At 54.9% G+C, this 27,816-nt stretch overlaps 2 protein-coding genes across 6 annotated transcripts; both read left to right on the plus strand.

Moving 5' to 3' along the window:
* The first annotated feature begins 325 nt into the window (after nt 1–325).
* Nucleotides 326–12,252, plus strand: LOC116958521 (uncharacterized). Of its 4 annotated transcripts, XM_032981168.2 has the most exons (5): nt 326–614; nt 7,480–7,845; nt 8,067–8,225; nt 8,737–10,214; nt 10,551–12,252. In XM_032981168.2, the coding sequence occupies exons 2-4, from the start codon at nt 7,785–7,787 to the stop codon at nt 10,206–10,208; spliced, it is 1,692 nt and encodes a 563-aa protein (XP_032837059.1). In that variant the 5' UTR covers nt 326–614; nt 7,480–7,784; the 3' UTR covers nt 10,209–10,214; nt 10,551–12,252. The 4 variants fall into 4 exon arrangements, with proteins under 4 accessions (XP_032837059.1, XP_032837058.1, XP_032837060.1 ...); XM_032981167.2 differs by having other exon boundaries at nt 8,737–12,252; XM_032981169.2 differs by having other exon boundaries at nt 7,480–7,842; nt 8,737–12,252.
* Nucleotides 12,253–12,882: 630 nt separating this feature from the next.
* LOC116958525 (uncharacterized) lies at nt 12,883–26,118 on the plus strand. 2 transcript variants are annotated; one of them, XM_032981178.2, is made up of 5 exons: nt 12,883–14,127; nt 16,400–16,556; nt 17,550–17,672; nt 20,546–20,776; nt 22,241–26,118. In XM_032981178.2, the coding sequence occupies exons 2-5, from the start codon at nt 16,499–16,501 to the stop codon at nt 23,167–23,169; spliced, it is 1,341 nt and encodes a 446-aa protein (XP_032837069.1). In that variant the 5' UTR covers nt 12,883–14,127; nt 16,400–16,498; the 3' UTR covers nt 23,170–26,118. The 2 variants fall into 2 exon arrangements, with proteins under 2 accessions (XP_032837069.1, XP_075913115.1); XM_076057000.1 differs by lacking the exon at nt 12,883–14,127 and adding an exon at nt 14,695–14,803.
* The last annotated feature ends 1,698 nt before the right edge of the window (nt 26,119–27,816 follow it).

Genomic DNA, 27,816 nt, shown 5'->3' on the forward strand with positions numbered 1-27,816 from the left:
GCCACTTATAGAAGGGGCGGGCCACTTATAGAAGGGGCGGGCCACTTATAGAAGGGGCGGGCCACTTATAGAAGGGGCGGGCCACTTATAGAAGGGGCGGGCCACTTATAGAAGGGGCGGGCCACTTATAGAAGGGGCGGGCCACTTATATAAGGGGCGGGGCCACTTATAGAAGGGGCGGGGCCGCTTATAGAAGGGGCGGGGCCACTTATAGAAGGGGCGGGGCCGCTTATAGAAGGGGCGGGGCCACTTATAGAAGGAGCGGGGGGCATTTATAGAAGGGGCGGGGCCTCAGGTGGGAGGGGCAGGGCATCCAGTGGGAGGGGCGGGGCTACGAAATGGTGGAGGGGGATCAGGAGGTGACGAGTCTGAGCCGGCCGTGACGAAGGATCGTTGCCCGAAACGTCTCCCCCCCTCCCCCCACGTCAAAGTGGTGGTGGCGGCGTTTGGAGTGCTTCGTCTTGGCTGTGCATTCACTTGCCGGCTGTAGACCCCCACCCACCTACTCAGCCACGCTCCGCGTTCGACGTTTCGCGCTCCGCCTCTCCCGCGGTGTGATCCGGGCGATGGTCACTGCCTCGCCAGGTGTACAGGAGGTCGTGGTCGCGTGTAAGGTTTGTGTAGTGTGTAGGTGTAGTGTGTCGGTGTGTGTGTAGTGTGTGTGTGGTGTGTGTGTGTGGTGTGTGTGTGTGGTGTGTGTGTGTAGGTGTGTGTGTGTGGTGTGTGTGTGTGGTGTGTGTAGGTGTGTGTGTGTGTGGTGTGTGTGTGGTGTGTGTGGTCTGTGTGTGTGGTGTGTGTGTGTAGTGTGTGTGTGTAGTGTGTGTGTGTAGTGTAGGTGTAGTGTGTAGGTGTAGTGTGTCGGTGTGTGTGTAGTGTGTGTGTGTAGTGTGTCGGTGTGTGTGTAGTGTGTGTGTGTAGGTGTGTGTGTGTAGTGTGTAGGTGTAGTGTGTGTGTGTGTAGTGTGTGTGTGTGGTGTGTGTGGTCTGTGTGTGTGGTGTGTGTGTGTGTAGGTGTGTGTGTGTGGTGTGTGTGTGTAGTGTGTGTGTGTAGGTGTGTGTGTGTAGTGTGTAGGTGTAGTGTGTAGTGTGTCGGTGTGGTGTGTCGGTGTGTGTGTAGTGTGTGGTGTGTGTGGTGTGTGTGCGTAGGTGTGTATGTGTGTAGGTGTGTGTGTAGTGTGTGTGTGGTGTGTGTGTGTAGTGTGTGTGTAGGTGTGTGTGTGTAGGTGACTTGGTAATAGCGGCTCAGTCAGAGGAGGAGTTGGAGACGCTGCTGCTGAGACTGGAGCGTGCCACTAAGAGGTGGGGCCTTACCATCAGCCCCACCAAAACTAAGCACCTGCCTGGGTATTTTGTACCATCGGACACTCCACCCCCACAACTCCCAATCGGTGATGGGGCAGTTGTGGAGAGAGTGGAGAGTTTCCCATACCTGGGCAGTGTGCTTATGACTGGCTCCAGTTTAACAGCAGAGGTCTCACTCCGAATCAGTCGAGCGGCAATATCTTTTCATCGGTTGCGTAACGCTGTGTGGAAGCTACCTGGTCTGTCGCTCCGCACTAAGCTTCAGGTCTTCTCGGCCACGGTCATTCCCTCCCTTCTCTACGCTTGCGAAACGTGGACCCCCCTAATGGAACATCTTCGCCGGTTAGAAACATTTAGGCTGACCTGCCTACGATCCATCCTGGGTTTAACCAGACTGGATTGTGTGAGGAGCTCACAAATCCTTGAAAGATCTGGGCAGGGTCCCATCGGTGAGCTCCTCCGGCAGGCAAGGCTGCGATGGCTGGGTCATGTAGCCCGCATGCCCAGCCACCGCATGCCGAAACAGCTTTTGTTTGGCCGGATTGAGGGGGCTAAGCGGGCGCGGCACGGGCTAGAGAAGAGATGGAGTGATGTGGTACAGGAGGACGTGGAGCTGAGTGGACTTGCCGATGACTGGTACCAGCGGTGTCAAGATCGGCCTCTGTGGAGGAGGCTCGTGAAGGATGCTACTGGGCAGTTGGAGGCAGTCGCCCTCCAACAACAACGGAGGGCGGAGGAGCGACGCTCACAACAGCGAGCGGAGCGCCGGGTGGCTAAAGCACAGCAGGTTGGCACAGTAGGGGGCACAGGTGGTGCATCAGCCAGTCATCTCAGTCGACCCGTGGCACCTGGGTCTGCCCCGTGACCTCCTGCCAGCGGGCGTTCGACACTTCACGTGGCCTCAGGGTGCACATAGCCTGGCACAAGCGTCGTGGTGACGTCACCGCCACTTAGTGGCGAATGGCGGTTGTTGTTGTTGTTGTTGTGTAGGTGTGTGTGTGTAGGTGTGTGTGTGGTGTGTGTGTTTAGGTGTGTGTGTAGTGTGTGTGTGTGTGTGTAGGTGTGTGTGTGTGTAGTGTGTAGGTGTAGTGTGTGTAGTGTGTATGGTGTGTGGTGTTTGTGTGTGGTGTGGTGTGTGTAGGTGTGTGGTGTGTGTGTGTAGGTGTGTGTGTGGTGTGTGTGTGTAGTGTGTAGGTGTAGTGTGTGTGTGTAGTGTGTATGGTGTGTGGTGTTTGTGTGTGGTGTGTGTGTGTAGGTGTGTGTGTGGTGACTTCAATGCCCGAGTTGGTCATGATACTGGCACCTGGTCTGGAGTGATTGGAGGGAATGGGCCAGATCAGCTCAATAACAACGGTAGGAGGCTGCTAGATTTTTGTGCAGCCCATGGGCTTGTAATTACCAACACGCTGTTCTGGCATCGGCGCATCCACACAACATCATGGATGCATGCCGGGTCCAAGCAAGAACATCTGTTGGACTACATAGTGACGGACCAGCGAATGCGAGCCCATGTCCTTGACACCAGGACCTACCGTGGAGCTGATCTGCCCTCTGACCATCGACTAGTCATCTGTAAGATGCGCCTGCCATTCTTCCACTCCGGTGGTGGGTGTACACCCAGGACCCCATTCCAACATAAAGTGGCCTGGTCTCAGTTATCTGATGAAAGTTGCAAGCGAGAATTTCATCATCGCTTGCGGCTGGGGTTGGCATCGTCCCCGACTCCTCCTGATGTCGAGGGTAAATGGGCGAGGTTTAGGACTGTGACTCATGCAGCTGCAATGGCTGCTTTGGGTACGCGGTCCAGACCTCCCCAGAGACCCTGGCTGACAGAGGAGGTGTTCAGGATGGTTGAGAAAAAGCGACAGGCCCACTGTCATCGGCTACAGAATCCCACGTCAGAGAATGAGGAGGCTTACTGCAGCCTTCGCTCGGAGGTTCGGAGAGCCGTGAGGCGCTGCAAGGATGGGTGGTGGTCGCGGGTTGCTGAGGAGATGGAGTCTGCCTCAGTGGCCCGTGATCACAAATCTCTATTTAACTCCATCAAAAAAGTAACCTGCAGCGCCACACCTATTACCATCATTAGGGGAAAAAACGGTGATCCAATCTCTGACCCCCAGGAACAGGTTCGCAGATTTGTGAGCATTTCTGTGAGGTCCTGGGGGAGGGAAAATCCCTCAGCCAGGAAAACATCGTGGCACAAAGTGAGGATGACACTGCTGAGGCTGCGGTGCCTCAAATATTGGAAGAAGTCACCCCCTGTGAGTGGCTGGCTGAGGTGCCATCTGCTGAGGAAGTATTGAAGGCGATCCGGAGTCTGAGACCAGGAAAGGCAGCAGGCAGAGATGATCTCCCAAGCGAAATGCTGAGGGAGGGTGGCGTTTGTACACAGACTGCCCTATATGACATCATAACAACAGTCTGGACCACTGGACGGGTTCCGCAGGATTGGAAGGATGCCCTGGTGGTCCCCCTTTTTAAGAAGGGGGACTGCACAGACTGTAACAACTACAGGGGCATCTCACTCCTCAGTGTGCCGGGAAAGGTCCTGGCAAGGATTATTCAGCATCGCCTTGCCAGGCACGCTGAGGAGAGGCTTGCGGAGCCCCAATGCGGTTTCAGGAAAGGGCGGTCCTGCACAGATGCCATATTTTCTGTGCGTCTGCTACAGCAGAGGTGTAGGGAATTCCAACAAGACCTACATCTCTGCTTTATTGACCTGGTCAAGGCCTATGATACCATCAGTAGGCCTGGGCTCTGGGTCGTTCTTCGTGCTTTTGGAGTACCTGACCCTCTGCTCACGGTCATTAAGGACCTTCATGATGGTGAGCGGGCCCGGGTAAAACTACGTGGCCGGGAGTCAGAGCCATTCCCTGTACACCTTGGGGTGTGACAGGGATGTCCTTTGGCTCCCACATTATTTAACATCTATTTTGACCACGTAGTTCGTGAAGCCTTCAATAGCTGTACCGGGGGAATCTCCATATGGTACAGATATAATGGGAGGCTAATCGATGCCCGGGTGCGGTCAAAGGATGACTCCCTATTGCTCAACCACGTTATGTATGCTGATGATTTGGTAATAGCTGCTCAGTCAGAGGAGGAGTTGGAGACGCTGCTGCTGAGACTGGAGCGTGCCACTAAGAGGTGGGGCCTTACCATCAGCCCCACCAAAACTAAGCACCTGCCTGGGTATTTTGGACCATCGGACACTCCACCCCCACAACTCACAATCGGTGATGGGGCAGTTGTGGAGAGAGTGGAGAGTTTCCCATACCTGGGCAGTGTGCTTATGACTGGCTCCAGTTTAACAGCAGAGGTCTCACTCCGAATCAGTCGAGCGGCAATATCTTTTCATCGGTTGCGTAACGCTGTGTGGAAGCTACCTGGTCTGTCGCTCCGCACTAAGCTTCAGGTCTTCTCGGCCACGGTCATTCCCTCCCTTCTCTACGCTTGCGAAATGTGGACCCCCCTAATGGAACATCTTCGCCGGTTGGAAACATTTAGGCTGGCCTGCCTACGATCCATCCTGGGTTTAACCAGACTGGATTGTGTGAGGAGCTCACAAATCCTTGAAAGATCTGGGCAGGGTCCCATCGGTGAGCTCCTCCGGCAGGCAAGGCTGCGATGGCTGGGTCATGTAGCCCGCATGCCCAGCCACCGCATGCCGAAACAGCTTTTGTTTGGCCGGATTGAGGGGGCTAAGCGGGCGCGGCACGGGCTAGAGAAGAGATGGAGTGATGTGGTACAGGAGGACGTGGAGCTGAGTGGACTTGCCGATGACTGGTACCAGCGGTGTCAAGATCGGCCTCTGTGGAGGACGCTCGTGAAGGATGCTACTGGGCAGTTGGAGGCAGTCGCCCTCCAACAACAACGGAGGGCGGAGGAGCGACGCTCAGAACAACGAGCGGAGCGCCGGGTGGCTAAAGCACAGCAGGTTGGCACAGTAGGGGGCACAGGTGGTGCATCAGCCAGTCATCTCAGTCAGTCGACCCGTGGCACCTGGGTCTGCCCCGTGACCTCCTGCCAGCGGGCGTTCGACACTTCACGTGGCCTCAAGGTGCACATAGCCTGGCACAAGCGTCGTGGTGACGTCACCGCCACTTAGTGGCGAATGGCGGTTGTTGTTGTGTGGTGTGTGTGTGTGGTGTGTGTAGGTGTAGTGTGTCGGTGTGTGTGTGGTGTGTGTGTAGGTGTGTGTGTGGTGTGTGTGTGTAGTGTAGGTGTGTGTGTGTAGTGTAGGTGTGTGTGTGTGTGTGTATATATAGTGTGTGTAGGTGGTGTGTGTCTGTAGGTGTGTGTAGGTGTGTGTAGATGTGTGTGTGGTGTGTGTGTGTAGGTGTGTGTAGTGTGAGTGTAGGTGTGTGTGTAGATGTGTGTGTGTGGTGTAGGTGTGTGCGTAGATGTGTGTGTGTGGTGTGTGTATGTGTAGTGTGTGTGTGGTGTGTGTAGGTGTGTGTGTGTAGGTGTCCGTCTGCTACAGCAGAGGTGTAGGGAATTCCAACAAGACCTACATCTCTGCTTTATTGACCTGGTCAAGGCCTATGATACCATCAGTAGGCCTGTGCTCTGGGTTGTTCTTCATGCTTTTGGAGTCCCTGACCCTCTGCTCACCATCATTAAGGACCTTCATGATGGTGAGCGGACCCGGGTAAAACTACGTGGCCGAGAGTCAGAGCCATTCCCTGTACACCTTGGGGTGCGATAGGGATGTCCTCTGGCTCCCACATTATTTAACATCTATTTTGACCACATAGTTCGTGAAGCCTTCAATAGCTGTACCGGGGGAATCTCCATATGGTACAGATATAATGGGAGGCTGATCGATGCCCGGGTGCGGTCAAGGGATGGCTCCCTATTACTCAACCACGTTATGTATGCCGATGATTTGGTAATAGCTGCTCATTCAGAGGATTTGGAGACGCTGCTGCTGAGACTGGAGCGTGCCACTAAGAGATGGGGCCTTACCATCAGCCCCACCAAAACTAAGCACCTGCCTGAGTATTTTGTACCATCGGACACTCCACCCCCACAACTCCCAATCGGTAATGGGGCAGTTGTGGAGAGAGTGGAGAGTTTCCCATACCTGGGCAGTGTGCTTTTGACCGGCTCCAGTTTAACAGCAGAGGTCTCACTCCGAATCAGTCGAGCGGCAATATCTTTTCATCGGTTGCGTAACGCTGTGTGCAAGCTACCTGGTCTGTCACTCCGCACTAAGCTTCAGGTTTTCTCGGCCACGGTCATTTCCTCCCTTCTCTACACTTGCGAAACGTGGACCCCCCCAATGGAACATCTTCGCCGGTTAGAAACATTTAGGCTAGCCTGCCTACGATCCATCCTGGGTTTAACCAGGCTGGATTGTGTGAGGAGCTCACAAATCTTTGAAAGATCTGGGTAAGGTCCCATCGGTGAGCTCCTCCGGCAGGCAAGGCTGCGTTGGCTGGGTCATGTTGCCCGCATGCCCAGCCACCGCATGCCGAAACAGCTTTTGTTCGACCGGATCGAGGGGGCTAAGCGGGCGTGGCATGGACTAGAGAAGAGATGGAGTGATGTGGTACAGGAGGACGTGGAGCTGAGTGCCCTTGCCGATGACTGGTACCAGCGGTGTCAAGATCGGCCTCTGTGGAGGAGGCTCATGAAGGACGCTACTGGGCAGTTGGAGGTAGTCGCCCTCCAACAACAACGGAGGGCGGAGGAGCGACGCTCACAACAACGAGCGGAGCGCCGGGTGGCTAAAGCACAGCAGGTTGGCACAGTAGGGGGCACAGGTGGTGCATCAGCCAGTCATCTCAGTCATCTTAGTCGACCCGTGGCACTTGGGTCTGCCCCGTGACCTCCTGCCAGCAGGCGATAGACACTTCACGTGGCCTCAAGGTGCACATGGCCTGGCAAAAGCATCGCGGTGACATCACTGCAACTTAGTGGTGAATTGGCGGTTGTTATTGTTGTTGTGTGTGTAGGTGTGTGTATCAGTGTGTGTAGGTGTACATGTTATACGTTATAACGAGGGCTTACCAGAGGTAGTAATAAGGGCCGTGCGTGTATGACTTTCACCACGAAGGGGGACAAGTTATGAGATTCTTGGGATTAATAGGACAAAATAGCAATGATTTTATCATTTGTGTCAGCGATCAGATCAGTGCATCGCTTTTGACCACGAGTCTCGTGTCATTCTCAGACCGCACCTCTGATTAGCACCGTTCAGCATACATAGTACAATACACGCTACATACTACACTTCTATACACTACACCATACACTGCTATACACTACACTACACACCACACTACTATACACTACACTATATACTACACTACACACTGCTATACACTACACACTACTATACACTACACTATACACTACACTATACACTACACTATACACTACACTACACACTGCTATACGCTACACTATACATACACACCGAAGACTCCGGGCTGACTGAGCAAGGGATCTGCAGGAGGACATCCTCTCTGTGGTGAGATGTCGCGTAGAGGGGATGATGGACCACGGGGACAGGCTCCTGCTGCTGCTGCTGCTGGTGGTGAGTAGTCCTCTAGCTGCACTTAGCCTGGCGCTAGCGGCCGTGGTGGTGGTGGCGGTGGTGACGGTCCCTGCTAGCGAGCGGCGCTTGTTGCTGGGCGCTGTCTCTGCGTTTGCTTCCTTCCCGCTGCAACCTAACGGAGAGAAGCAGCTGCGGTGGCAGCAGCGGCGGCGGCGGCGTCTTTTTGAGTCTCTCACTGCGCTGGATTCCTCTTGGGACAGGAGACGTGGAAGAGGAGGTGGAAGAGGAGGTGGAGGAGGAGGTAGAGGTGGTCCCTTCTCTACCCGTGGAGCCGCTCGTGAAGCAAGAGGAGGAGGAGGAGGAGCCGGGCGGTGAGACGTGGCCGCCCGTGAAGGTGGAGAGAGACGACGCTGACGACGGTGAGTGACCTCCCCTGTTCACATCCTTCTGGGGGCTGAACTTTGAGCTTCTGTTTCATGACCGGAAAGATTTTCCGGTTCTGGCAACGGAAAATAACATTGCCCTGTTCATTTCCTCACATACCATCATGCTGCGTACACATTGAAAACTTTTCTCAACGTAAAGGCTCGTTACTTTAGAACAGTCTTTTTGTGGTTAGTTTGTTGTCCTTCCCCCGCACCTCCGACGAGCACTGTCGGCTCCGTACGGCGGTGCGAAAGAAGTTCAACTCGCACGCACGTAGACTCACATGGGGACACCCATAGACTTGCACGCGCACTTTGAAATAATCGAGACTGAAAACGAATTTATTTCGAACTGCTTGTCCGTTGTGTTCAGTTTATTGTTCTTCAGCACGGTCGGCTACGTACTGTGCGAAAGAAGTTCAACACACACATACATACATCGCGAGCAATGTTGTCTCGTGCGTACATTTGTACAGAGCTCAACTCTTAATGTTTCGTCCCCTAGGTCAAGACCCTGACATTCACTTGAAAGAAGAAGAAGAAGAAGGAGAAGAAGACTCTCAGTCTGAAGGAGAGGACCCAAGCAGCGAAGTTGAAGAAGAAGATCTTCAATCTGATGAAGACGATGGTCACGTTGAACAGACCGGTGGCTCCAGAGGGAGGCTTCGGCGAGAGTCACGGATATCGCGAAGAGACGGGGCGACTTCGTCGGACGTGGCCGAGATTGAGGTGGTCCTGGAGGACGACAGGAGTCGGAAGTGTTCGACGATCGACCAGAAGGCCCGCGACGAGAAGAAGTCCCACCGGTGCTCCCTGTGCGGCAAGGGATTCTCCTGCCCGTCGCGCCTCAAGAGCCACGCGATGACGCACACCGGGGAGCGGCCCCTGGAGTGCTCCGTGTGCGGGAAGGGTTTCCGAAAGTCGTCGGCCCTCAAGAGCCACGCGATGATCCACACGGGGGAGAAGCCGCACAAGTGTCCGTTGTGCGAGCACAGCTTCATCCAGTCGTCCGCCCTCAAGAGGCACGTGATGAAGCACACGGACGAGAGGCCGCACTGGTGCCCCACGTGCGGCAAGGCCTTCACCGACTCGTCGACGCTCAAGGGCCACCTCCTGATCCACACGGGCGAGAGGCCGCACGAGTGCCCGACGTGCGGCAAGACCTTCGCGCACCTCTCCAACCTCAGGAGCCACGTCAAGATCCACGCGGACGAGAAGCCGCACCGCTGCCCCGTGTGCGGCAAGGGCTTCGCGGAGGCGAAGTCTCTCAAGAACCACGCGATGAGCCACACGGGAGAGAAGCCGTACAGGTGTCTGTTGTGCCAGATGGGCTTCGTGCAGCCGTCCGCCCTCAAGAGGCACATGATGAAGCACACGGACGAGAGGCCGCACAGGTGCTCGGCGTGCGGCAAGGCCTTCGCCGATTCGTCGACGCTCAAGGGCCACCTCCTGATCCACACGGGCGAGAGGCCGCACGGGTGCCCAACGTGCGGCAAGACCTTCGCGCACCTCTCCAACCTCAGGAGCCACGCCAAGATCCACACGGGCGAGAAGCCGCACCGCTGCCCCGTGTGCGACAAGCGTTTCATCGAGGCGAAGTCGCTTAAGAATCACGCGAAGACCCACACGGGGGAGAAGCACAAGTGCGATTCGTGCGAGAAGACCTTCACGCATTTGTCCACGCTGAAGAGTCACAAGATGTCCCACTCGGATGAGAAGCCGCACAAGTGCGCCCTGTGCGAGAAGGAGTTCGTACACCTGTCAGCCCTGAGGAACCACACGATGACCCACACGGGCGAGAAGCCGCACCAGTGCCCAATATGCGAGAAGTTCTTTGTGACCACCTCGGCTCGCGATCGCCACATGAAGACCCACGACGTGCAGAAGCCGTACAAGTGCTTCGTGTGCGGGAGAAACTTTGTAGATCCGGCGAACCTGAACTTTCACATCAAGTGTCTTAATCACTACGAGTCTTGAATCCAAGTACGTTCAATAGCTCCGCTTTAAATCCTTGACTTCTTGAGGTGTGACATGTAGAGAAAGGTAACGGACATGGGGGGGGGGGATGTAAAACTACTGGAGGCAATAGAGGCCTGGATAGTCTTCTTCTTTCTCATAGCATTTTTGGGGAATTGCAACAGATTACAAATTGATGTCGAGATTTGATATCCCATCGACCCCGCGGATTTGTTTCGGATCGCCGTCGAATGATCCGATTGGGCGGTCGTTCACGATACGTTGGCACGGTCTGAGATGTCGCACCACCACCATCACCTCAGTCACAAATTGAACTCGTTAATTTTCCGTTCATGGAGATAGGTGCCCCGAACATCTTCCATGGAGCGTCCGGATGCGGTTCAAGGAGGACCCAGGATCTCCCTCGGCAGGTCAGATCCCTGGTTGGAGGATTGCGAGGATCGCTGACGATGGATTTCTGCAGCAGGGTTGGTTGTTTTGCCCCAAGGCTTCCCTCCACCGTGCTTCGGTGGACTTCTTGTCGTCAAGGATGGTTCTTCGCATTCCTGCCAGGAAGGTTTTTCTGTATTGGAGCTGCCTGTGCCGGTGATGGTTGGCGGCATGGAGATGTCCTTGTCTACAGGAGGGCTTGGATTTCTGATGGCCTTGCGGGGTACTCCCTCACATGCACACGGCGGAGCTGCGGAGGAGCGACGTTCGCGAGGAGGCCGGGGCAGCGGCGGACGTTGCCCTTTAGCGACCCCCCCGAGATGATCCTCGTGGCCACATTTAGCTGTTTCGTATCCACGCACGCTTCGTGTGCACGCTTTTGGTTCTGGGCCAGGGCGCTGCGGTGGCCCGTTCGGAGCGTCGTTGCGTTTGCTCCCCACAATGTTCCGGCCAGCTTATGCACGCGAGATATTGCTGGTTTAGGTTTTTTTTTTTTTACGGCAGCATCCTGCAGGTGTTTTTCGCGAGACGGTGAGGCTCCTGTCGAGAGTTACACCACCCGAGGTATTCCGTGGTGCTTCTCGCGCTGGGCCTCCTCGCCACAGAAAGCGACGGTCGGTTTCTGGTCGGTGTTTGCGCTGTTCCGGCGGAATTAAGTTCCAGGCAGTTTTCCTGGGGTTTGAACGGAGCCTCCGGAACTTTAAGTACATTACGAGTATCTTGAAGTCTTCGAACACACACACACACGTGTGGGTCGTTTTGGACCAAAGTTTGGGTCCTTCTTTGGTCGGGAAGTGGCCAGGTCATCGGCGTAGCCAAATTTCCGGCCAATGGTGACAGGGATGTCACGTGTATATATATATGTTATAAAGTGCCGGAACAAGTATTGATCCCTTTGGGAGCCCGTTATTGAGTAAGCGGGCTCTGCTGACCGTGTTCCCTAGGGCGGACTCGGTATCGCCGGTTGGATAGTGGCGATGGTAGGAGTCGGAGCCTGGATGGTGGCGGTAATGCTGGAAACTAAACTATTTTATTTACCAGGTAAAGCCGACCGAGCTCTTTGCTCTTTATCAGAGGCGACCTGGGCACACGTGATTGGGCATCGTGGCGGGTAACATCGTCGTTTCTTCGCCTGTTCAAATTGCTCACCCTGGTCTACAAATCCCTTCGTGGTCATGCCCCCCAACATATCTTATCTTTCTACGGGTCGCCTTCTCGCCCTCTTTGTTCTCAAACTTTGCCCTCTCTCTCTCTCTGCGTTCCACGCTTTCGCTGTCTCTTCTCGCCCACCGCACCCTTCACATTAAGCGGTCACCCGAGCTCACCAAGTTTCCGCTTCTCGCTCGAAACTCACCTCTTGTTCCCCGGCTCCACCCCATGACCCCTCATAGCCACCGCCGCCGTTGCTGTTCCCTCTTCATTAAATATGGCCATCACTCGATGACCCCCGTTTCATTCAATCTATTCACCATCAATTCTAGATTTAAAGCTTTCGTGACTGCTAGGATCCGTACTCTTTGGTTCTATTCACCATCATTTACTTTTGAGAATAATACCCTTTTGTTCATTTCGGTAAAAGGTCACGTAATTTAGAAATAAAATGAAATAGAAGAAATCACGACGTTTCGATTGCAACACGAGCAATCATCATCACCATCATCATCAGGTGGGAAAAGCACAACAAGAAAAAAATTCCTGAAGTGGGTGAGAGAGCTGCCGTGGCAAGAGGTTAAACGAATCATTTGGCGGGACCCCCGGGGTCCCGTAAAAAAATCGGGTCAATAATAATAATTATTTTTCAGTCCGCCCCACTCGTGAGCCCGCCCAGACTCGCGCCAACAAGCGCCAGCAGCAGCAGCGGGCGGCGATCGACACGACGGGCGCCACCCCGCCGGACAAACGCGAGCCCCCGGGGGGGCGTCCGCCGCGGTCGCGCGCGGCGACGACGCCCTCCGGTCAGCCGTCGATCCTCGGCTTCTTTGCCAAGGCGAGCCCGCCACCCCCCCCCCCCCCCCCAGGCGGTGAATTTAACGTGTTTGTGTAATTTTTCAACTTTTTACGAAACTTAGTGTCCCCCGAGTAGCTCTCGACGAGGCCAATCGATTGACCACTAGCTTTGTTGTCGGTAAGGCAACAGGACTCGTGCCGCTACGCGGTTTTTCCCAACCCCGGGGCAGTGATGGGACCCCGGGGGTCCCGCCAAATGCTTCATCTACTCAGGGTGGGGTGGGTGGGGCGAACGGCCTAGATGAGTGATGAGCAGCCACCCTGACGAGCCGGTGGGCCACAAGAGGGGCTCTCCCTCACCTCCAGGACCACCTCGCCATGACCCCGCGCGTCGCCCTGGACCAGGGGGGGTCTGCAACCTAAACGTGTAACAACGAGACCCATTCGTTATGAATTCAGTAAACAAAACGGAGCCCAGTGTTTCAAGAGCCGCAATGCAATGTGATGAATCGCGAGACGACGGGGACCCCAAATAAGCAGCGTGTCACGGAGCGGCGGGTCTAGACGCACCTAGACCAGGCCACCACGCGGAGCTCCACGGGACTGCCGGTTGCCCACCCCTGGTCTAGACTCGCTTAGACCAGGCCACCACGCGGAGCTCCACGGGACCGCCGGTTGCCCACCCCTGGTCTAGACTCGCTAAGACCAGGCCACCACACGGAGCTCCACGGGACCGCCGGTTGCCCACCCCTGGTCTAGACTCGCTAAGACCAGGCCACCACGCGGAGCTCCACGGGACCGCCGGTTGCCCACCCCTGGTCTAGACTCGCTAAGACCAGGCCACCACGCGGAGCTCCACGGGACCGCCGGTTGCCCACCCCTGGTCTAGAGACACTTGGACCAGGCAACGTATGGTGCGAAAGAAATTAAACATACATACACTGTACACTACACTATACACTACACTATACACTACTATACACTACACTATACACTACTATACACTACACTACTATACACTACACTATACACTACTATACACTTCACTATACACTACAATGTACACTACACTATACACTACACACTACTATACACTATACACTACGCTATACTACACACTACTATACACTACACACTACACTGAGTGAATGGGTGAGTGGGTGAATGGTTGGGTGAGTGGGTGAGTGAGTGAGTGGGTGAATGGTTGGGTGAGTAACACGGGCCAGAGAAGAGATACATAGAGCCCTATAGATATACAGAGTCCCACAGATATACATAGAGACCCATAGAGACCCACATGGATAGTAACAACAGCGTGCAGTGTGTCAGTGCTTCGGCTTGGCTCGCATCCATCGTTCCGTGTTGAGTCGTGGATGTTGGTGCATCCACCCTCGTTTCCGAACACCCCTCCCCCCACCACCACCCCCCACGTTTCCCCCCTCCCCCTCCAGGGCGCGCTCCGTCTCCCGCGGGGAGGGCCCCGCTCAGAGCGGGGGGAGGCCACCGGCTGCTCCACGGCCCCCCCCCACCACCGTGGAGCCAGGTTCGCGACCCTCCCGATCCTCCTCCTCTGCCCCATCCTCCTCCCGATCCTCCTCCTCCCGATCCTCCTCCTCCCGATCCTCCTCCTCCCGATCCTCCTCCTCCCGATCCTCCTCCTCCCGATCCTCCTCCTCCCGATCCTCCTCCTCCCGATCCTCCTCCTCCCGATCCTCCTCCTCCCGATCCTCCTCCTCCCGATCCTCCTCCTCCCGATCCTCCTCCTCCTCTGCCCTATCCTCCCGATCCTCCTCCCGATCCTCCTCTTCCCCATCCTCCTCCTCTTCCCCATCCTCCTCCTCCTCTTCCCCATCCTCCTCCTCCTCTTCCCCATCCTCCTCCTCCTCTTCCCCATCCTCCTCCTCTTCCCCATCCTCCTCCTCTTCCCCATCCTCCTCTGCCCCATCCTCCTCCTCTGCCCCATCCTCCTACCGATCCTCCTCCCGATCCTCCTCCTCCCGATCCTCCTCCTCTTCCCCATCCTCCTCTGCCCCATCCTCCTCCTCTGCCCCATCCTCCTCCCGATCCTCCTCCTCCCGATCCTCCTCCTCTTCCCCATCCTCAAGATCCAACCCACTTCCTCCTCCCGATCCTCGCCCCAATTGGCCATTGTGAATCTACGCCCCGGGTCTCTGCTGTGGACCCAGGAGATGTTGACTACTTCGCCTGGTCTACAGGAGGTCGTGGGTTCGATCCAGACCCTGACTACGCCCGCTGCTGCTGTATATTTGTGTGTGGCTAGGAGATGTTGACTACCTCGCCGGGTACACAGGAGGTCGTGGGTGCGATCCAGACCGTGACAACGCCTCCTGCTGTATATTTGTGTGGAGCTAGGAGATGTTGACTACCTCGCCGGGTACACAGGAGGACGTGGGTGCGATCCAGACCGTGACAACGCCTCCTGCTGTATATTTGTGTGGAGCTAGGATATGTTGACTACCTCGCCGGGTGTACAGGAGGTCGTGGGTTCGATCCAGATCCTGGCAACGCCCGCTGCTGCTGTATATTTGTGTGGAGCTAGGAGATGTTAACTACCTCGCCGGGTACACAGGACGTCGTGGGTTCGATCCAGACCCTGACAACGCCCGCTGCTGCTGTATATTTGTGTGGAGCTAGGAGATGTTGACTACCTCGCCGGGTACACAGGACGTCGTGGGTTCGATCCAGACCCTGACAACGCCTCCTGCTGTATATTTGTGTGTGGCTAGGAGATGTTGACTACCTCGCCGGGTACACAGGAGGTCGTGGGTGCGATCCAGACCGTGACAACGCCTCCTGCTGTATATTTGTGTGGAGCTAGGAGATGTTGACTACCTCGCCGGGTACACAGGAGGACGTGGGTGCGATCCAGACCGTGACAACGCCTCCTGCTGTATATTTGTGTGGAGCTAGGATATGTTGACTACTTCGCCTGGTCTACAGGAGGTCGTGGGTTCGATCCAGACCCTGACTACGCCCGCTGCTGCTGTATATTTGTGTGTGGCTAGGAGATGTTGACTACCTCGCCGGGTACACAGGAGGTCGTGGGTGCGATCCAGACCGTGACAACGCCTCCTGCTGTATATTTGTGTGGAGCTAGGAGATGTTGACTACCTCGCCGGGTACACAGGAGGACGTGGGTGCGATCCAGACCGTGACAACGCCTCCTGCTGTATATTTGTGTGGAGCTAGGATATGTTGACTACCTCGCCGGGTGTACAGGAGGTCGTGGGTTCGATCCAGATCCTGGCAACGCCCGCTGCTGCTGTATATTTGTGTGGAGCTAGGAGATGTTAACTACCTCGCCGGGTACACAGGACGTCGTGGGTTCGATCCAGACCCTGACAACGCCCGCTGCTGCTGTATATTTGTGTGGAGCTAGGAGATGTTGACTACCTCGCCGGGTACACAGGACGTCGTGGGTTCGATCCAGACCCTGACAACGCCTCCTGCTGTATATTTGTGTGGAGCCAGGAGATGTTGACTACCTCGCTAGGTACACAGGAGGTCGTGAGTGCGATCCAGACCGTGACAACGCCTCCTACTGTATATTTGTGTGGAGCTAGGAGATGTTGACTACCTCGCTGGGTATACAGGAGGTCGTGGGTTCGATCCCGACCCTGACAATGCCTGCTGCTGTATATTTGTGTGGAGCTAGGAGATGTTGACTACCTCGCCGGGTATACAGGAGGTCGTGGGTTCGATCCAGACCGTGACAACGCCCGCTGCTGCTGTATATTTGGAGTCTCCATCTCTCTCCCCGTGGTGACATGTTAACTACCTCGCCTGGTCTGCAGGAGGCCGTGGGTTCGATCCCGATTTTTCTCGATCGCGCGAGGCTCCTCCGGCCTCACGGAGCGACGGAGGGGGCAGGAGGAGATCTTCCCGGCCGTGAGATGTCGCGTCGTAGAGGGGCCGACGAGCCCCGGGGACACCCTGCTGCTGCCGCTACTGGTGAGTCATCCTCTAGGTGCACCTAGCCTGGCGCTAGCGGCCGTGGTGATGGTGGCGGTGACGTACCCGGCCACCCTGACGATGCCTGCTGCTGCGTCTCTCTTCTCTCTCATCACATAGAGACCCATAGCCTCAATACACAGAGACCCATAGCGTCATTACATAGAGACCCATAGCCTCATTACATAGAGACCCATAGCGTCATTACATAGAGACCCATAGCCTCATTACATAGAGACCCATAGCGTCATTACATAGAGACCCATAGCGTCATTACATAGAGACCCATAGCCTCGTTACATAGAGACCCATAGTGTCATTACACAGAGACCCATATCCTCATTACATAGAGACCCATATCCTCATTACATAGAGACACATAGCGTCATTACATAGAGACCCATAGCCTTATTACATAGAGACCCACAGCCTCATTACATAGATACCCATAGCCTCATTACATAGAGACCCATAGCCTCATTACATAGAGACCCATAGCCTTATTACATAGAGACCCACAGCCTCATTACATAGAGACCCATAGCCTCATTACATAGAGACCCATAGCCTCATTACATAGAGACCCATAGCCTCATCACATAGAGACCCATAGCCTCATTACACAGAGACCCATAGCCTCATTACATAGAGACCCCATATCCTTATTAATCGGAGGTGCAGTGTATTGTTTAGTACTGTCGTCTATATTAGTGTAGTGTATAGTAGTGTCGTGTATGGTGTAGTGTATAGTAGTGTCGTGTATAGTGTAGTGTATAGTCGTGTCGTGTACAATTTTGTGTATAGTGTAGTGTATAGTGTAGTTTATAGTGTAGTTTGTAGTGTGGTATGTAGCGTATAGTGCGGTTGGCACACTACACTATACACTGCGTGCGGCACTGCACGCCCGTACCACAATCGCCCATCTTGTTCACATGACGGGGCGGCATCAGCCGCGGAGTCTCATCGCTCTGTTGCCGTCGCGCAATGGGACAGGCCGGGCGGGGCCCTCGCCACCGGAGCCGTGCGCTGAGCAAACGGACGAAGCGGGGTCTGGGCACGAGGGCTGGCGGCCGGTGAAAACGGAGAGGGAGGAAGACTCCCCCGGCGACAACGCCGGTGAGTCGGGACGCCTCTGCGCGTCGCGCGGACCGGGAGAGAAAGGTGGGAGGTTGAATTCCTGTTGGTGGGCGTCGTCTGGAAAACGCGGCAACGGCGGACGTGTCGGTGGTCCGTGACTTGGCGGAGAAGACAGATCTGGCCGTCGCCTGACGAAGCTGGTTGTGATTGCGGGCGAAACGTCGTACTCAGATTGTAAATGTTGTGGCTTGGCTCTCCAACGCACCGGTGTGCTGCACTAGTACACTACATTATAAACTACGCTACTATACACTACACTATAAACTACACTATACACTACACTATACACTACACGATACACTACTATACACTACACTATACACTACTATACAATACACGAAACACTGCACTATACACTACACTATACACTACACTACTACACTATACACTACTAAAAAATACACTACACTATACACTATTATACACTGCTATACACTACACTATACACTACTATAAAATACACTACACTATACACTACATTATACACTACTATAAAATACACTACACTATACATTACACTATACACTACTATACACTACACACTAGTGCTGTACTCGAGACGAATTGGCACGTTCTGTTTACGTGACAACCCTTACGAGTTGGCGGTGTCGGATGGTGGCGGGTTTTAACGACACAACATTTTTATATTTACGTGGTATAACCCATGCCTCCCTGTTAAACAGACAGAACTGTCTGTAGCCTATACAAAAATAAAACTAGAAACGGTATGAAGAATAATATTAGGTGTTTTTTTCTTTACCCTTTTTGACTGTGGTTTAGTCTCCGGGCCGTCCGGTTTTCCCCTCCACGTTTAGAATGAACGTCACGCATTTAGGGCATTTGGCCGCTGCTGTAAATGCCCACGTGATGACGATGATGATGAAATCAGCCACTTCGATGAGCTGCCATCATTTGTGCCAGCCATACGTGCTGCACAGTAGCTTGGTGGGGCCTTAGTTTAAAATAGATGGTGTGGAGAAGATTAGCGGGGCGGAGAGGTCATGGCAACAGATGCCTGTTCGGACTGAGAGTCGTAAGTTCGACCGCCACGCGATAGACGGCGGTGGTGGCATCTACATCTGCAGAACATGAAGAACCGGTGGCATCTACAGAACGTGAAAAACCAGCGGCATCTACATCTCCAGAACGTGAAGAACCGGTGGCATCTACAGAACGTGAAGAACCAGCGGCATCTGCAGAACGTGAAGAACCAGTGGCATCTACAGAACGTGAAGAACCAGCGGCATCTACATCTACAGAACGTTAAGAACCAGTGGCATCTACATCTACAGAACGTGAAGAACCAGTGGCATCTACATCTGCAGAACGTGAAGAACCAGTGGCATCTACATCTACAGAACGTGAAGAACCAGTGGCATCTACATTTGCAGAAAGTGAAGAACCAGTGGTATCTACATCTACAGAACGTGAAGAACCAGTGGCATCTACATCTGCAGAACGTGAAGAACCAGTGGCATCAACATCAACAGAACGTGAAGAACCAGTGGCATCTACATCTCCAGAACGTGAAGAACCGGTGGCATCTACAGAACGTGAAGAACCAGCGGCATCTACATCTGCAGAACGTGAAGAACCAGCGGCATCTGCAGAACGTGAAGAACCAGTGGCATCTACAGAACGTGAATAACCAGCGGCATCCACATCTGCAGAACGTGAAGAACCAGTGGCATCTACATCTGTGGAACGTGAAGAACCAGTGGCATCTACGTCTACAGAACGTGAAGCAGCAGTGGTATCTGCATCTGCAGAACGTGAAGAACCAGTGGTGTCTACATCAGCAGAACGTGAAGAACCAGTGGCATCTACATCTACAGCACGTGAAGAACCAGTGGCATCTACATCTGCAGAACGTGAAGAACAAGTGGCATCTACAGAACGTTAAGAACCAGTGGCATCTACATCTGCAGAACGTGAAGAACCAGTGGCATCTACATCTACAGAACGTGAAGAACCAGTGGCATCTACATCTACGGGACGTGAAGAACCAGTGGCATCTACATCTACAGAACGTGAAGAACCAGTGGCATCTACATCTACAGAACGTGAAGAACCAGTGGCATCTACATCTGCAGAACGTGAAGAACCAGTGGCATCTACATCTACAGAACGTGAAGAACCAGTGGCATCTACATCTGCAGAACGTGAAGAACCAGTGGCATCTACATCTGCAGAACGTGAATAACCAGTGGCATCTACATCTACAGAACGTGAAGAACCAGTGGCATCTACATCTACAGAACGTTAAGAACCAGTGGCATCTACATCTACAGAACGTGAAGAACCAGTGGCATCTACATCTACAGAACGTGAAGAACCAGTGGCATCTACATCTACAGAACGTGAAGAACCAGTGGCATCTACATCTGCAGAACGTGAATAACCAGTGGCATCTACATCTACAGAACGTGAAGAACCAGTGGCATCTACATCTACAGAACGTGAAGAACCAGTGGCATCTACATCTACAGAACGTGAAGAACCAGTGGCATCTACATCTACAGAACGTGAAGAACCAGTGGCATCTACATCTACAGAACGTGAAGAACCAGTGGCATCTACATCTACAGAACGTGAAGAACCAGTGGCATCTACATCTACAGAACGTGAAGAACCAGTGGCATCTACATCTGCAGCGTCTCGCCTGACGGGCGACCGCCCCTCCTCGGACGACGGAGCCTCGGACGATCCCCTCATCGCTGACCGTGCCGCAAGGATTCGCGCGCGGTTCTAAAGCGACGCGTCTAGCGGCGGCGCCGGCGGGTTTAACGGCGCAGCGTTTGTACGCTGGCGCTGCTCATCGCTGAGCGACGTTTCGCGTCTCTCTCTCTCAGCTCGCAGAGCCGAGGTTCCGATCAAGGAGGAGGAGGAGGAGAATGTCGCGAGCGACGGGGGAGTCCCAGAGAGTCCGGCTACCGACGATGACGGTGGCCGTGCTGGGAGGCGCGGAGAGGCACTGCGGCTAGCGTGGGGAGACCGGGCTGCTGCCATTGCTGCTGCTGCTGCTGCTGCGGCTCCGACGGACACGGCGGAGATCGAGGTGGTGGTGGAGGACGACGGCGACGGTAAGTCGGGGCATGGTAGGGGGCGTGGTAGGGGCGTGGTAGGGGCGTGGTAGGGGGTGTGGTAGGGGGCGTAGTAGGAGCGTGGTAGGAGCGTGGTAGGCGGCGTGGTAGGGGGCGTGGTAGGGGCGTGGTAGGAGCTTGGTAGGAGCTTGGTAGGGGCGTGGTAGCGGTGTGGTAGGGGGCGTGGTAGCGGTGTGGTAGGGGCGTAGTAGGGGCGTGGTAGGGACGTGGTAGGGGCGTGGTAGGCGCTTAGTAGGAGTGTGGTAGGAGCTTGGTATGGGCGTGCTAGGGGCGTGCTAGGGGCGTGGTAGGGGGCGTGGTAGGGGCGTGGTAGGGACGTGGTAGGGACGTGGTTGGAGCTTGGTAGGGGCGTGGTAGCGGTGTGGTAGGGGCGTGGTAGCGGTGTGGTAGGGCGTGGTAGCGGCGTGGTAGCGGCGTGGTAGGGGCGTGGTAGGGGCGTGGTAGCGGTGTGGTAGGGGCGAACGAGCAAGGTTTTACGTACCGATTTATGGGAAGGTGCGGATAGAATAGCGGCGGATTCAAGGCGTCATTTTTATTTTTTGTGTTCGCCATCCACCACTCAATTGTGAGTGGATCTCGTCGGAGCATTCGTGACGGCAGTCTGGGATTCGCGGCCGTGGGCGCTCGCCACGCCTGCCCAGGTCTTCGGTGGCCGCCGTCGGTGCATCGTCGGTTGGCCGACGGTCGACCAATCGGCGGCGTGGGAGGTTGAGGGCCGGGGGTGGGGGAGGTTCCGCCGACTGCGGGAGACGTCGCCCGCAGTCCGCGTTCTCGGCTTCGTATTCTGGGTCGCTTATGCGAGACCGTTGATTGTGTCTCCCTCCCTCCCTCTCCTCCTTCCCCTCCCTCCCCTCCTTCCCCTCCCTCCCCTCCTTCCCCTCCCTCCCCTCCTTCCCCTCCCTCCCCTCCCTCCCTCTCCTCCCTCTCCTCCCTCCCCTCCCTCCTCTCCTTCCCCTCCCTCCCCTCCCTCCCCTCCCTCCTCTCCTTCCCCTCCCTCCCCTCCCCTCCCTCCTTTCCCTCCCTCCGCTCCCTCCCTCTCCTCCTTCCTTCTCCTCCCTCCCTTCCCTCCCTTCCCTCCCCTCCCTCCCTCCCCTCCCCTCCCTCCCTCCCTCCTCTCCTTCCCCTCCCTCCCCTCCCTCCCCTCCCTCCTCTCCTTCCCCTCCCTCCCCTCCCCTCCCTCCTTTCCCTCCCTCCGCTCCCTCCCCTCCTTCCTTCCCCTCCCTCCCTTCCCTCCCTTCCCTCCCCTCCCTCCCTCCCCTCCCCTCCCTCCCTCCCTCCCTCCCTCCCTCCCTCCTCTCCTTCCCCTCCCTCCCCTCCTTTCCCTCCCTCCCCTCCCTCCCCTCCCTCCCCTCCCTCCTCTCGTTCCCCTCCCTCCCTTCCCTCCCTCCCTCCCCTCCCTCCCTCCCTCTCCCTCCCACGCGGCCCCCTCTTTTACAAAGCAAGGTTACCCCGCGGGCCTGGCGTTCTCGGCGGCGGCGGCGGCGGCCGCGGCGAAGAGGAAGCGCGTCGTGCTGACCATCGAGCAGAAGTTCGAGATCCTCTCGCGCATCGAAACGGGCCACACGAGGGAGAGGATCGCGGCCGACTTCGGCATCGGCAAGAGCACCGTCACGTCCATCAAGAAGGCGGAGGCGAGCCTCAAGTCGTTCGTCGAGTCCACCGAGTCCTTCACCTCCTGCAGGCAGCGGAAGATCATGCGCGGCGCCCAGGACCACCAGCTGGACAGCGCCGTCTTCACGTGGCTCGTGCAGCGGCGGAGCGAGGGCCTGCCCGTGTCCGGCCCCATCGTGAGCGACAAGGCCAAGCAGCTCAACGCCATCCTGGGCGGCGACCCCGACTTCAAGGCGTCGACCGGCTGGCTGAAGCGCTTCCAGCAGCGGCACGGCATACGGCAGCTCTGCTGCGTGCGGGGCGGCCGGCTCCCCGCCGCGGCCGCCGCCGCCGCCGCCGCCGCGGCCGCTGCCGAGGCGGCCGAGGCGGAGGAGGAGGAGGAGTGGACGCGTTGCGACGGCAGAGGCGAGTCCGGCTACCGCATCCTTGCGGACGAGGACATCGACGCGCTGGTGACGGAGACCGAAGCGTCGGGGCGTGTGGCAATGGACGAGGAGGATGATGAGGAGGAGGAGGAGGAGGGGGGCGTGGAGGGGGACTTCAATGGCGAGGAGGAGGAGGAGGAGGTGGCGGAGGGCCCCGGCTGCGGCGTCTCGCACGCCGAAGCCGGCGAGTGCCTCCGGAGGGCGCTGCGCTGGCTGGAGCGGCAGCCCGAGGCTCGACCTCAGCAGCTGGCGCTGCTGCGGTCGCTGGTCGGCATGGCCGCCGAGAAGGAGAGATCGCCATGCGGGCGGGCGAACGGAGAAGCGTTGACCAAATAGAGAAAGGGACCCTTCGATCCGTGGTTCGATCCCCCCTCAACCTACCCTCGCCTCCCTCCGCCCCCCTCCGCCTCCCACGCCCCCCGACGAGGCTCGTCACGTTCAACCGAGGCGTTATTATTTATTCGCGTGCCGACGATCGTTGTATTTATCGAGGTTCCGACCAATAAAGCTCCACCCCCCCTACCCCCCCCCTCCCGCCGCCCGTGCCCGGCGGCTTACAAGAACCGTTCCCTTGCCACGGAATTCGGCGGCGTCAGACCCCAACATCGAACCGATGTCTCATTTTCACATCCACCACCACCACCAACTACTACTACTACGACTACTAGACACACACCGAGAGCGGCTTCGGCCGGGGGCGCTTCTTGCACCCGGAGCCTGCGAAGGACGACGTCAGCAACGGGGTGATGTGGGTCGTCGCCGTGCGGAGACCCCGTGGGGTCACACCCCCTCCCCCCACGTGGACCCCGTGGGGTTCCCCCCCCCCCTCCCACGTGGACCCCGTGGGTTTCCCACCGCGTGCACTGTACACGGATAGCCACGCGCACTGTACACGGATAAGCGTGTGTGCTGTACACGGAAACTGCGCAAACTGTACACGGAAACCCACGTGCACCGTACATGGATAACCACGTGTACCGTACACGGATGACCACGTGTACTGTACACGGACAGCCACGTGCACTGTACACATAACTGCGTGTACCATACACGGATAACCACGTGCACTGTACACGGATAACCACGTGTACTGTACACGGACAGCCGCGTGCACTGTACACAGATAACCGCGTGTACCATACACGAATAACCACGTGCACTGTACACGGATAACCACGTGCACCGTACACAGATAACCACGTGCAGAGCACTGCCATTTCTATACGGAGGAAATCCGATGGCACTTCTTAACCCCCCATTTAAAAGATTGACACTGCAGCAACATCCCTCCCTCTGGATGCGACGAGTTGCATTTGCCTATTTCATTTTCCATTCTAGATTTTTGAAGTTTTCGTGACTGCAATGGTCCACACTCGTTTGCTTCTTTCGGTGAAGTCGCCGTACGTAGAGGAAATAAAAGATAAAAACAATTAAATAAATCAAGGATTTAGTGGCTGACCACTGATGAGGACCGCTTGTGTTGCGATCGAAACGTCGCGATTTAATTAATTTTTACCTTTTATTTTTCTTTACTCGCGGTGACTTTACCGAAAGAACCAGAGTGTGTGTTTCATTATCGCCATCATTTTTTTTTATTGAAAGCTTTCGTGACTGCAGGGAATTTACATTCTTGGTTCTTTCGGTAAAGTCGCCGCGTTAGAAGGGAGACAATAAAATAATAAAATATAAAAAATAAAATTCTCACGACGTTTCGACTGCAACACGAGCAGCAATCGTCATCAGGTGAGAAAACCACGGCAGTAATTTTTTTTAAAAAGTGGCGATTTTTTTTTACGTATAACCGCCACTTTTTTCATATTTTCTTGCTGTGGTTTTCACACCTGATGACGATTGCTGTTCGTGCTGCAGTCGAAACTTCGTGAAAATTTTATTTTATATTTGTTATTATTTTATTGTTTCCCTTCTACGCGGTGGTGACTTTACCGAAAGAACCAAGAATAATAATTTAATTGTTTTACAATAATTTTATTGTTTTATTTTTATTATTTTATTGTTTCCCGTCAGGCGGCGGCCAGAGTTGTTGTTTAACCAGGCTGCTCATATTCTTGGTTCTTTCGGTAAAGTCACCACGTAGAAGGGAAACAATAAAATATTAAAAATATAAAACGATAAACTTCTCACGACGTTTCGACTGCAACACGAGCAGCAATCGTCATCAGGTGAGAAAACCACGGCAGTAATTTTTTTTAAAAGTGGCGGGTTTTTTTTCAACGTATAACCGCCACTTTTTTCAAATTTTCTTGCCGTGGTTTTCACACCTGATGACGATTGCTGCTTTGTGTTGCAGTCGAAAACGTCGTGAGGATTTAATTGTTTTATATTTTAATTATTTTATTGTTTCCCTTCTACGTGGTGGTGACTTTACCGAAAGAACCAAGAATGTGTTTTATTTGTTATTATTTTATTGTTTCCCTTCTACGTGGTGGTGACTTTACTGAAAGAACCAAGAATACAATGACAATAGTTTAAAGCGATTTGAAGCATGTTTTTTTTTTTGGGGGGGGGGGGGGCAGAGCTTTGTGACGTCATATTTGAGGGGGGCGGGGTTGACTTTTTGTGACGCCGTGTGACGATGGGGGGTGGGGGGGGTCAAAGATCGCGTGACGTCATTTATGGACGGCCCCTTAAACGTTGGACGCTTAAGTCGGATTCGTTCTCCTCCACCCCCCACCTCTGTCTCTCCCCTCCACAGCGACTTAAATCAGAAGCCTCGCGTGCTCAAATGTGGCAAGCAAACTCAACCACCCACCACAAGGTATCTCTCCATTCGGCGAGTTACGGGAAGCAGCAACAGCAGCTAAAATCATAAAGCGCTGATGTGGACTACAATATTCAAAAATGGCCTGGCACGATCGTGCTTATGCGCGTTACAAAATCAAACGCGCGCCCATGCTGGCCGCGGGGACCAACTGTCAACATAGCAACGGGCGTCACCTGTCAACGGCGTCCCTTAGCAACGGCGTCCCAAGCAAACGGGCGTCGCAACAAACGTCCGTTGCAACGGCGTCCCTGGCAACAGGCGTCCCTGGCAACGGCGTCCCAAGCAACAGGCGTCCCTGGCAACAGCGTCTACAGCAACAAGCTTCCCTAGCAACAGGGGTCCCTGGCAACGGCGTCGCGAGCAACAGCTGGGCCTGCTCTCTGTGACAGGAGCCTGGCGATTGAACGAGGTAAAGAATGAGAGGTTTTAGTGATTGAACGAGAGAGGAATGAGATCGATTTTGACCTCTTAAAAAACTTTTTATTAAAACAAATACTTCACGATTCTGGTTGTGTGTGTGTGTATAGAGGCCGAGACCGAGACAAAGAATCGGAATCAGCATCTTGTATTTATACTGGAGGAATCAGATGAGCTATGAAGCTCTTTAATCACAGATGTCGAGTTGGGGGCACCGGGTCAGAACGTAACAACAACACAGAACTCGCAAACACGAAAGAAGTGCAAAGTGCACGGCGGTTAAACAATCACACAGACACAGACACATGCACACAGACACACAGATAGATACACACAGACACACCGATACACACAGACACACATACACAGATACACACAGACACACAGATATACACAGATACACAGACACACAGATACACAGATACACCCAGACACACAGATACACCCAGACACACACAGACACCGATACAGACACACACAGATACACCCAGACACACACAGACACCGATACACACAGACACACACAGATACATACAGATACACACAAGCACAGACGGATACACACAAGCACAGACAGATACACACAGACGGATACACACAGACACAGATACACACAGACACACAGACACAGATACACACAGACACAGATACACACAGATACACACAGACACAGATATACCCAAACACATACACACAAACACACAGACACAGATACACACAGACAGATACAGATACACACACACAGAGACACACAGACACACACAGATACACAGACATACACAGATTCGCACATACACACACAGATACACAGACACACAGATACACACAGACACACACAGATACACACAGACACAGATATACACAGACACACACAGTCACACACAGATACACACAGACACATACAAATACACACAGACACAGAGACACACACACAGATACAACAACAACCGCCATTCGCCACTAAGTGGCGGTGACCTCACCACGACTCTTGTGCCAGGCCATGTGCACCTTGAGGCCATGTGAAGTGTCGAACGCCCGCGGGCAGGAGGTCAGGTGCCACGGGTCGACTGACTGAGATGACTGGCTGATGCGCCACCTGTGCCCCCTACTGTGCCAATCCGCTGTGCTTTAGCCACCCGGCGCTCCGCTCGTTGTTGTGAGCGTCGCTCCTCCGCCCTCCGTTGTTGTTGGAGGGCGACTGCCTCCAACTGCCTAGTAGCATCCTTCACGAGCCTCCTCCACAGAGGCCGATCTTGACAGCGCTGGTACCAGTCATCGGCAAGTCCACTCAGCTCCACGTCCTCCTGTACCACATCACTCCATCTCTTCTCCAGCCCGTGCCGCGCCCGTTTAGCCCCTTCAATCCGGCCGAACAAAAGCAGTTTCGGCATGCGGTAGCTGGGCATGTGGGCTACATGACCCAGCCAACGCAGCCTTGCCTGCCGGAGGAGCTCACCGATGGGATATTGCCCAGATCGTTCAAGGATTTGTGAGCTCCTCACACAATCCAGCCTAGTTAAACCCAGGATGGATCGTAGGCAGGCCAGCCTAAATGTTTCCAACCGGCGAAGATGCTCCATTAAGGGGGTCCACATTTCGCAAGCATAGAGAAGGGAGGGAATGACCGTGGCCGAGAAGACCTGAAGCTTAGTGCGGAGCGACAGACCAGGTAGCTTCCACACAGCGTTACGCAACCGATGAAAAGATATTGCCGCTCGATTGATTCAGAGACCTCTGCTGTTAAACTGGAGCCGGTCATAAGCACACTGCCCAGGTATGGGAAA

Source organism: Petromyzon marinus, chromosome 79, assembly GCF_048934315.1.
Source record: "Petromyzon marinus isolate PM22_M1 ecotype Great Lakes invasive population chromosome 79, UKy_Petmar_22M1.pri1.0, whole genome shotgun sequence".
Classification (NCBI taxonomy): domain Eukaryota; kingdom Metazoa; phylum Chordata; class Hyperoartia; order Petromyzontiformes; family Petromyzontidae; genus Petromyzon; species Petromyzon marinus.

What these genes read in the sequence shown, in the direction of transcription:
- LOC116958521 (XM_032981167.2), top strand. Translation starts at nt 7,785, where the DNA reads ATGTCGCGTAGAGGGGATGATGGACCACGGGGACAGGCTCCTGCTGCT. An exon ending in TGCTGCTGCTGCTGCTGGTG is followed by an intron (nt 7,846 to 8,066) that starts GTGAGTAGTCCT and finishes CTCTTGGGACAG; the next exon opens with GAGACGTGGAAGAGGAGGTG. An exon ending in GAGAGACGACGCTGACGACG is followed by an intron (nt 8,226 to 8,736) that starts GTGAGTGACCTC and finishes TTCGTCCCCTAG; the next exon opens with GTCAAGACCCTGACATTCAC.
- LOC116958525 (XM_076057000.1), top strand. Translation starts at nt 14,774, where the DNA reads ATGTTGACTACTTCGCCTGGTCTACAGGAG. An exon ending in CTTCGCCTGGTCTACAGGAG is followed by an intron (nt 14,804 to 16,399) that starts GTCGTGGGTTCG and finishes CCTGGTCTGCAG; the next exon opens with GAGGCCGTGGGTTCGATCCC. An exon ending in CCCTGCTGCTGCCGCTACTG is followed by an intron (nt 16,557 to 17,549) that starts GTGAGTCATCCT and finishes GCAATGGGACAG; the next exon opens with GCCGGGCGGGGCCCTCGCCA.